General features: G+C 47.7%; 1 protein-coding gene across 3 annotated transcripts; it reads left to right on the top strand.

Annotated features, from left to right (window-relative positions):
- The first annotated feature begins 351 nt into the window (after window positions 1-351).
- KLF6 (KLF transcription factor 6) lies at window positions 352-8,972 on the top strand. 3 transcript variants are annotated; one of them, XM_073801504.1, is made up of 5 exons: window positions 542-681; window positions 2,378-2,445; window positions 3,407-3,980; window positions 5,363-5,486; window positions 5,948-8,972. In XM_073801504.1, exons 2-5 carry the CDS (start codon window positions 2,395-2,397, stop codon window positions 5,997-5,999), a joined length of 801 nt encoding a protein of 266 aa, XP_073657605.1. In that variant the 5' UTR covers window positions 542-681; window positions 2,378-2,394; the 3' UTR covers window positions 6,000-8,972. The 3 variants fall into 3 exon arrangements, with proteins under 3 accessions (XP_073657604.1, XP_019788744.1, XP_073657605.1); XM_019933185.3 differs by lacking the exon at window positions 2,378-2,445 and having other exon boundaries at window positions 355-681; XM_073801503.1 differs by lacking the exons at window positions 2,378-2,445; window positions 5,363-5,486 and having other exon boundaries at window positions 352-681.
- Window positions 8,973-10,260: the final 1,288 nt, after the last annotated feature.

Here is a 10,260-nt window from a genome sequence, read left to right as displayed (position 1 = left end):
TCAGCCGCTCGGCCGCACACCTCCCAGCACCGACTCCTCCAGCGTGAGGCGGCTCGCGCCTTATATACCCTGCTAAAAATAGCCTGCGAAACCGCCTTCCAATCACAGCTGGCCGAAGTTCGAATTCAGCCAATGGCGAGGGTTGTGATGGAGAGGCTCGGTCACGCCAGGCGGGGCCGCTGTAAGCCACTGCTCGCGATTGGCCGAAGCTGACATCATCGTCGCGCAGCCCCCGGGCCGGGCGCGGCGTGATTGGGCGGTGCGCGGGGCGGGCGCGGGCGAGTCACGTGGGGAGATGGGGGGGGCTGGGCGGGGAGGAGGGGAGGCTGGCAGCGGAGCTTTGAATAGGGAAGTTTTGCAGGGGTTACGTTTGCAGTCAGTCCGGTGTTTGCAAATATTGTGTGGGCTCGCGAGCGAGTCTCCGGGCTCCGGTAGGATCCGAACCCGCGGCGCCTAATTGCTGCCCACTGAGTTTGCATGAACTTCCCCGGCGCTGCAGGCACGGCTGCTGCGCTCCCGACTCCAGACCGCACACCTCCCTGTTTTTACAACAGCAGTGACTGTCTTTTCCAACCCGACATGGATGTGCTCCCAATGTGCAGCATCTTCCAGGAACTCCAGATTGTGCACGAGACTGGTTACTTCTCGGCGCTGCCCTCCCTGGAGGAATATTGGCAACAGGTAAATAGGAATTTTCATGGGCCAGGTGCCCGGGTGCGCCGAGGAGGGAGTGCATGCACTCACCGACAGGACGGTGTGTGGTTGGAGGTGCATTTCTTTTTCTTCTTTTTTTAATGGTTCGGGTAAATTTTTAAAAAATTAAAATAATTAGTCTTAAAACGTACTTCTGCTGCCTCCGGTGTGGAAGGCACTTTAAAGGGGCCTTTTACAGCGTGGAGCGGAGTTGTCATTTGAGTGGGGCGCAGCAGTGCTTCGTCGCTTGGAGTGTTTTTGCCGTTTCAGGGGCTTATGAACTGCGTTCTCCGGAGGGCAGACCCAGCTCCGCGGCCTGATCCCGGCCCTAGCCCTTGGCAGAAGTTTGGTGCTTGTACCAGCTCCAGACTCCACAGCTGGATCTGGTCATATGAACTTGCAAGGACTGCCAAGGGTGTTTTTTTTTTAAGGGATTTTGGTTTTGTTTTGCTTTTTGGTGTTTGTACGTGGAGATTTTTTTTTTTTTAATTAAGGATTTCACCAGCGAAACATCCACCAGCTCCTTTTCTCTACCAGGCCATTTTCAGTTTCTTTACCTTCTTGGGAATCCTTAAGATATGCCTCGATCTGCCTTGTTTTTCTTAACCTGCTTCTTTTGTTGACCAGAAAAAAGAAAAAAAAAACCCCAATGTTTGCACAACCAGTGACTTATCAGTCATATGACAATGAGCCCGTCCGAATTGCTTCAAGTCAGAGTTTGGGAAGAAGAGTCTCTGTTTCCGGCATTTTTTAGTGGAACTGCAATTTTTGGCATTGGACATTTAAGAAACAATTTCCCCCCCTTCTAATGCGTTAGGATTACCTGAAGGGAGAGATTCTGACACTTGTCCCATTATCTTTAAAGATAGAAGGAAGGTTTGGGGTTTTCTCTGTGCTGCTAAGCAGTTTGCTTTTTGTCACAAAGTGAATTAGCAGATCAAATATATATTGTGGGTTTCAAAGCCTAGAAGGCTTTTAGGGGAGATGAAATGCAAAGTGTTACAACCTTCACATGCCTGCTTAATTGTTCCCAGCCCTTTCCTGCCTCCCTCTCCCCTCCAGGCTTTTCCTCCTAAAGAAGCTGCTTCCTAGGACGTGATTGAAATTGATCTAAGTAGTTTCCTTGGGCATTTGGGATTTGGGCCACAAGCCAGGCTGAGCTCTTGGTCGCCTTCAGAGGCTTTTAAACTCTCCCTGAGAGCTTCCTTCTGGTCCCCAGTGCTCCTCAGCATAATGGAGATTTTAAATTAGCCAGATTATTAAAGTTTAACAAGATCTCAATAAACGTGCTTTCCTTTTTCTTTGGAACATCCATAGAATATCTTGCTGTCTCTCTGCAGAACACTCTAGTGTGCTTTGTAACCCAAGCGTCTAATTTTAGGGGTAATGAGAAAACAATGATTGTTTTTTCCCCCTCTGCTTGCTAGGTGAGGAGGGGGAGGGGGAAGGGTCTATTCTGATAGCAGGCACACTGCTAAATAACCAAGCGGGAGCCCTTTGGGTGGGCTTTGCTAGTCCTGAAAATGATTTGCTAAAAAGAGCAGAGTTTGCTGTAGAAATCTAAAGCTGTGGAATTGCAGTAGTATAGACAGCCTTATATGGACATGCAGACAGTTGATCCTAGTGAAGATAAGGGCAGACATAATTTAAACCTAAAATGTTTCCTACCGTTTTTATTTTCCAGTGGCTAGAAAGTTTGAGATGGTGGGGAGAGGGCATGCTGGTCTCTCGGCAGTTGTAGCTTCTGGAAAGGTTGGTTGTGGGGCTGGGGGGGCACTCTGGCCATGACACACTGCATGTATATTTGAACCGGGTCCTTTTTTGGCCGCTGGTCAGAATTTCAAAAGGAAGTCTCCTTTGGCATTGTGTGAAAGAAATAGAGTGATGACTCATACAGTTGTACTCTTGGCCAGTAGATAAAGTTCTTGTCCATTGTGGGACTCCCAGCAGGGCTGCGGAGGAATTTCCCCTCCTGCATCCTTTACAATAGCAGATGGCCATTCTGGAATGGTTTCTCCACTCCTGTTGTTGTTTTCCTCTGACCACTGTGGAAGTCATTTAAGTTGTGTGTGCGCATGGCCCTGCACTTGGGAATGGCATTCTTTGAAAGCCTATTAGGTCTGGGCTCCGCAGGAAACGGGTGGTTTCTCTGCAGCTCCTACCTGACCCTAGACCATCAGCTGGCTGCGTCTGCTCACTGAGTATGGCCTGTGCTGTCAGCGGTTCTCCAGAGGGAGACACATGCCATGTCAGAGCACACTGTGTTGAGAGCAGCAAGCCCTCTGTCTTTGCCTCTGGAAGGCGGATGCCTGGGTTTCCTTGTTGCACAGGGTTCTCGACTGTCAGATAATGTGGTTAAACCTGTCCGGTGGGGGCAGGTCTGAGGCTGGTATTCTTTGTGTGGCTTACAGAAACTTATTAGAAACATCAACACTGTAACTATAACAAAAACTGGCTCAGTGACCATCAGCCATTTGTGGCCATTGGTCCAACTTGGGGAAGCGGGGAGAGGTTTCACCTCTGGTTTTTCTTCTGAATGTGTACCCATTCCTAGAAACAGCTTTCCTCTCACTCTGCTGAAGACACGGATCCTTGTAGTGACAAGGCCACAGTTTATTTGCCCTTGACTCCTGCATGTTTTTGGAAGTGCGCTTTCGGTTCGTTTTCGGTAGTCGTCACAATCACGTGCCTTCTTGTGGTTCCTTTCGCACAGACCTGCCTGGAGTTGGAACGTTACCTCCAGAGCGAACCCTGCTATGTGTCAGCCTCCGAAATCAAATTCGACAGCCAGGAAGATCTGTGGACCAAAATCATCCTGGCTCGGGAGAAAAAGGAGGACTCGGACCTGAAGATGTCCTCCAGTCCCCCTGAGGATGCGCTCAACAGCCCCGGCTTTGGCTACAACCTGGAGACCAACAGCCTGAACTCGGACGTGAGCAGTGAATCCTCCGACAGCTCCGAGGAGCTCTCGCCCACCACCAAGTTTACCTCTGACCCCATCGGCGAAGTTTTAGTCAATTCGGGGAACCTGAGCTCCTCCGTCACCTCCACGCCCCCTTCCTCCCCAGAACTGAGCAGGGAGCCGTCCCACCTGTGGGGTTGCATGCCGGGTGAGCTGCACCCTCCCGGGAAGGCGCGCAGTGGGACTGCGGGGAAGCCCGGCGACAAGGGCAGCGGAGATGCCTCCCCAGACGGCCGCAGGAGGGTGCATCGGTGCCACTTTAACGGCTGCAGAAAAGTTTACACCAAAAGCTCCCACTTGAAAGCACATCAGCGCACCCACACAGGTCAGTCTCTCCTGCGACCCGGGCGCCGCTGAATTAATTGCACCAGCCCTGGGAGGGGGCCGGGGCTCCGCAGGAGGCTGTCAGAGCAGACACGTCCTCACCTCCTTTCTTCCCTCAAAAGAGTTGGGTCTCTGGGGAGGACAGAGTAGGCGCTGAAAGACTGGACATGTGTGCCCGATGAATGGTTATCGCTTTCAGATTAAACAGACAAGAGGTAAATCACATTCTCTGTCTACACCGAGTACCCCACCCACTCCAGCCACCTGGGTTATCAAGGCCCACTGTGCAGTCTGCAGTGTCCGTGTACAGTGCTACTCGGAGTTGCCTCTGATTTTTGGAAATGAAGCTCGAGGGTTGGGAGAGGGTGGCCGGGCTGTGTGGCACAGGTAGGTGCCGGACACCGTGTGGGGTCTGAGCTAGACCCATCGACTCTGCGAAGCAGTATCATCAGCAGGTACTTAGTGAGAATTTCTCTGTGTATCATGCTGCCTTTGTTTTCTGATGCCAACTTTCAAAAATAATAATAACTTCTTAATGAAATATCACAGTCTAGAGAATAGTTCCATTTATAGTTGCCATGACAGTCTAGGATAACTGGGGAAGCATCACAGAAATTTTGGAGCTGGACGGGGTCTTAGAGATCAAGTCATGCAAACTCTCGTGTTACCAATAATGAGAGGAGATCAGGATCCTGAAATGGCTCAGGGCAGAGCCAGGATCAGGACCTGGGTACCCTGGAACCAGGCTACTGACTGTGGCAATTGTTTTTTATATTCTCAGGTAGCACTTTTAGTGAAATCATATTTGTAATCCGACCAAGGGATAAAGTCGACTGGGTCTTTTGCTTGTCATTTAGAAAGTGTTTTGAAGACCTTGGAATGGGGTTTCCCAGAAACTCATGACCTCAGTTTTGGAGAAATATAGTTTCCCGGAGGAAACTACAAAGCCTCATTCCACAGGGAAGTGAGTAAGGAACAAAATAAGTGCTTGAGAGAAACCGTTTCCATGGAGAAAGAAATAAAACCCAGCCCTGGCCAAGGCCACGGGTCCAGTGGGCTGACACATCACCTCGGAAGTATTTCTCCAGTCTGAGTCATTGTCATTCTTACACGTTCACTCTGATTACGGTCATGTGGGCCCTGCCAAGCCTGGGTCTCTTCCCCAGCACTTGGAGGCCCAAGGCTAGGTCAGGAAAGAGCCCCTGCCTGTTACCTTGGGAAGGCCGGCTCGCAGCGCTAACTGAGGTTTATTCTGAATTCCTGAGGTCAGTGGCCTCTGGGCCTGCTCCTGAGTGGACTTTCCCGCCCCGTGTTGGGGTAGCAGGGCCCTTCCCTCACTGTTCAGTGAAATCATGGCGTGCCTGTCGTGTGCTCTCTTCCCAGGAGAAAAGCCTTACAGATGCTCATGGGAAGGTTGTGAGTGGCGTTTTGCAAGAAGCGATGAGTTAACGAGACACTTCAGAAAGCACACTGGTGCCAAGCCTTTTAAATGTTCTCACTGTGACAGGTACGTGCATGAACAGCAGGGGCGCGGCAGTGCCATCCCCGGAACGGAGTAGGCATGCAGTCACCCTGCAGCAAGGCAGCCGTCTTCCTGGCCTGCACTGGCATCTCTCTTTTCAGCCCAGGACTTTTTAAAAAGGCTCTAATATGCCACTCGTCCAGGTTAGGAAGCACCGTGTACTGAGTGCACGAGAATAGAATGATTTCGTTCACACTTTCTGCAGATTGGCCCTTTAACAGTTTTCAAATTTGAAGGCTGGGCAGTAAAGTCAGGTGACATTCCCAAGAGCTGATTGGCAACCTCCTTGATGTATACTCCTGCCCCAAATGTGGATGGGGCTGACTCAGCATGATGACTCCCACCCCCAATGGAGAGGGCTAATTTAGCTGGGGGGTGCACGAGCAGGAGGTCTGTAACTGACGGGGCTGGAGACCTAACGTCTGGGACCCCGATTCTCTCTGCAGGTGTTTCTCCAGGTCCGACCACCTGGCCCTGCACATGAAGAGGCACCTCTGAAGGGGCAGAGCATCGACTCCTGCGGGCTAAAAAGGCTTCCAGGCTGAGACGGCCGTGGAAGGAGGGTGCGTGTTCCAGCCAAAGCCATTTTGCACCCTACCCGGTCGCCTCCAGGACCTACTGGGAAGGTCTTTCGAGGGCGAAAAAAGTCATGTCCGAAGCGGCAGAGCACCCAGGGTGTGTGGTGTTTGGGTGGCCCTGGCCTCGCCACTGGTACCTATCCTCTGAGTGGTCCCTAAGCCTTTGCCGTGAGCATGTGCACTGAGAATGTTAGTGGTGGGTGGGCTGTATGTGGAGGGTCTCCTACGGACTGTGTGACGAGACAGAGTCCTTTCCCTTGCGAGGCTGCAAGAGACAGAAAAAAAACATAGTTTGAATGTTTTGTGTGTGAGGCGTGTTCCATGAGATGAGATGACCACCAATCATTTCCCGGGGCGGGGTGGGGGTGGGGGGTGGTGTAGGTAGAGTCTGCGCCTTAGAGGAAAAAAAAGAAAAGAAAAAAAGAAGGGAAAATGTGGAGGGCAGGCGTGGGCGGTCAGGACCCGGGAGTGGCGAGTGGGTGTAGTGAGGGGAGCCCCTTTCCCTCTAGTGTGTGGCGAGAACTTTCGGTGTCTGGTTCAGCTGTGTGAAGTGAGTAGCTTCTGCTACTCTCTGAGACAGAGTTCATTTGTTACCCATTGTATAAGCTGTGTATCTACAAATATAATACATTGATAACTTTTCCTTCTAAGACAAAAGTAATGCATGGTCTGGGGAATTATCTGCTTTTCCATTTTTAAATCAGGACTACAGTTTTGATTCCAGTTCACTGAGCAGCTAAGATACGATTGGTTGAATTCGGTGACCCCCTAGCCATCTGGGCTTGGCAATACACAATCCTTCCCCCCTTCAATTTCATAACACTCCCCTTCCAGAGAGGCATTGTGCAGCATAGGACTATTTTGTAAATGGTTCGAATTTGAATTACCTTTTTGGAGAATTTCGTGATGCCCTTGGAAGATGTTGGACACGAGTTGGGTGTCCAGGACACTAGGGCTGGGAATTGCTGGTCTAATGTCTCATTAGACTCAGAACCTAAAATTTTTCTCAGTTGGGTGGATAAAACCACTAAAGCTTAGAAACTGTTTTCTCATGCAGCTAAGTTTCTCTTATTTATGCCTTGAGGACTAATTTCTGGTTTTCTAGCTGTTAATGCACTGTAGATCTTAACAATGGTGCCTTACGCAAGTGGCCCCTTATGTAGGGGTCTCGTACAGGGGTATGGGTGATGCATGCTTTATTAAGGCTCTTTTTTCACCTGGCTTTGTACTGTATCAATATATAATACAGAAAAAAAATCTCTTTAAGGTCCTCCTTCACAAAGTCAAATAGATGAAAACCCCCCAAACAAGTCAGTATTTACTCAGTAGTTTAGACAACTTGACTGTCAGTGTTAAAGTGGAAAACATGTGATAATTGGAAAATCAGACCATTTCTGCCACCGTGAGACTTCCGTATAGACTTTGCACAACAGTTGTACAGATCATACACCGGCTGTGTTTAATATGTAACATTTTCACACGTATTAAAGATACAGAAGTATAAAAAACAATGTATTTGCTTAAAAGGCACAAGTTTCTCGCGTATCTATCTAGCTATCTGTTGGTAACACAGAAAGTATATTACTTTTTTTTAAAAGTGGGCGAAATTCTTGTGTATGTATATTTGTGTGTACGGTATGTGTATGTGTGTATGTGTGTGTATATATATATATATACATATATATAGATAATATATACATATTTTTTTAAGGAGAAATTAGAATGTCTAGCTAGAAAATTCCACAGCCTGTGAAGACATATTTCAAAATGGCCACAAAGGAGGTAAACATGAGAACTCTAACTTTTATAAAGGCTTTCCCTTTAATTTAACAATTTGCCACAGGCTCTTGGCATCAAATCTCTTCCAGACTGCCAACTCGCTCATCATAATCGGCAGGTCTGGGATAGGGTACCTTCGCCATTCAAAACTGGCATGAACGGAATACTAGCCCGGTCGTTGGTCTCAGACACACTAAGGTTTTGATTTTGAATGTCAGCTTTATTGAAAATCGAGCCTAAGAGTAAGCTAATCACAGGGATTCCTTTTTAGAGCACTTTTTATGCAGATGAAGCTATTTTTTTCCAGCACATAGATTCTTCCAGTTTTCCAACGAGTAATTTCCCTGAATTGGCACACCGCAGCATGGACAGCTGATCCTCTATCCAGCTGCTGGCTCATGGGTGTGGATCTTTCCTTTATATATATTTATATATATATATATATATATATATACACACATATGAGTCTGGCTGGGCTGGTATTTTGTTTGGATCTTCCTGGAGATGAGCAATGGTGAAAGCTCACATAACTGGGTTTTTTTTTGTTTTTTGTTTTTTTTAATCTGGGCTGATGGATACACTTACCTAAAGAACTCATTTCATATTGCTGAGGGGGGAAATGCACTTTTCTTTTGGCAATTCCAAATCCAGGCACTTGATTTACTGGATTTTGGAAAACTCCTTTTTTGGCCCTGCTGTGTGCTTAGCCATAACAATTCCATTCAGCAAGAAGGTAAACAAAAGACAAAAAAACTTGCACTGGCTTGTCTCACTTATGAAACACCATGGAGTGGTTTGATTGGGTGGGGCTGGGTGCCACGTATGTCAATGCCTGTACTTTTCGTAATAAGCAAGTACATAAAGAATTACATTCTGTTCAGGTGATAACTGAGCCTCAATCAAGCAGAAACTTTTTGCTTGACGTTAAAAAAAAATTTCTATTAGTGAAATTTCTTTTTTTTTTGAAGCACCCTGTTATCTAAAAAAATCTTTGTAAGATTTTTGTAAAATTTTGTTTTACAAGATTTTATTTGAAATTGTTTTTTGCAAGATTGTTATATTTCTGTATGAATGTATTTTTTATTGGAATAACATAAAAGAATTCTTATCAGCATCTTGAGTCTGGTTGGTTTTTTTTGCGGGGGGGGGGGGGGGGTGGCCGAGTGTTGAAACAAATTCCTGACAGATTACTCACCCGGCTCTTCCTTGGGAAATCTTCTTTGTGCTACCCAGGGAGCCACTTGTCTCCCCCCCACTCACTGCCCTTCCTGGCAGCAAAGGTGGAAATAGGAGCCTGGGCTTGCTCCCCTGATGGGCACTGAATTCTCCTCCAGAGACTGGCCACCAGGCCTTGGGGCACAGGAGGAAACACTTGCTGTGTTTTATCTTCCTGTCACTCCAGCCAGGAGAATAAATTGCAGAGGCATCCGCAGAATGTGAAACAAACACCTCCCTTTCACTTCCGCATGCTCCTGCAGCCCTGTTCCACAGAGGCGGTCAGAGCCCGGCAGCCGCTTCTGACCTGGCCCGCACACCTGGCTGAGATGTCACCCAAGAGGGTGAAAAGGACACAGTTGGGACAGCAAGCCCTGAAGCCATCCCCCTGGCCTTCAGTCCACTCTTCTTACCTACCCCCTCCCACTCTGGTCAGCCCAGCAAAATAGGGCAGAAGGTAAAAGATTGTTTACATGATCACCAGATTTTTTTTTTTTCTTGAGGTAAATGGGATGCATTCAAATGCAGAGTTTGTTCCAAAACAAAATAGCTTTTGGTTCTCTAGAAACATTTCCTGTGAGCAGCATTAGATCTTAGTTCTACTGAGCGGCGAGTGGCAAACAAGTTTGTGTTGAGTTCATATTAAGCTCTTCAGTAGTGACAGTAAAATCAGTGTGTGCTTTCTAGAAGGGGCTATAGGATGATGGACATTTCTGAGGCAATGAGCTTCTTAACCTTGTTCTTAGTTTAAGGAAGTTCTCTGGTTGCTGGAAGGGCTCACTGCCTCTTGTTCCTAGCAGATCTTCATTTTGCTGCGTGGGCAGAGTTTACACGAGCCGCTTTTAATTTGATAATTGGGGAGGGGAAGTTGAAGTGCGTCCCCAGATTAGAAATGTTAAGTAATTTTCTTTCTAGAACTGTGGTAAAAATATCAGCCATTTGAACGGAGTTGTGATGTGGGAGGGTGCAGGAAGCAGATGCAATTTTTGCCAGGACTCATGGGTGTGTTGTGTTCAAAGCACATGTCAGGATGACTAATAGTTGGATTGCCCTGACTGTAGCACTAAATAAAGGCTTGATAATGCATTCTCGGCTACTAGTAAGACATGACCACTTTGTCAAGTGAAGACTATGCCGAACAGCTCGGTTATGTTCAAATAAGGCTGCTAGGAGAACTGCCATGCAAG

This window comes from Tursiops truncatus, chromosome 2 (genome assembly GCF_011762595.2).
Source record: "Tursiops truncatus isolate mTurTru1 chromosome 2, mTurTru1.mat.Y, whole genome shotgun sequence".
NCBI classification, from domain to species: Eukaryota; Metazoa; Chordata; class Mammalia; order Artiodactyla; family Delphinidae; genus Tursiops; species Tursiops truncatus.
The sequence above is the reverse complement of the archived record's forward strand: the minus strand, read 5'-3'. Positions and strand labels throughout refer to the sequence as shown.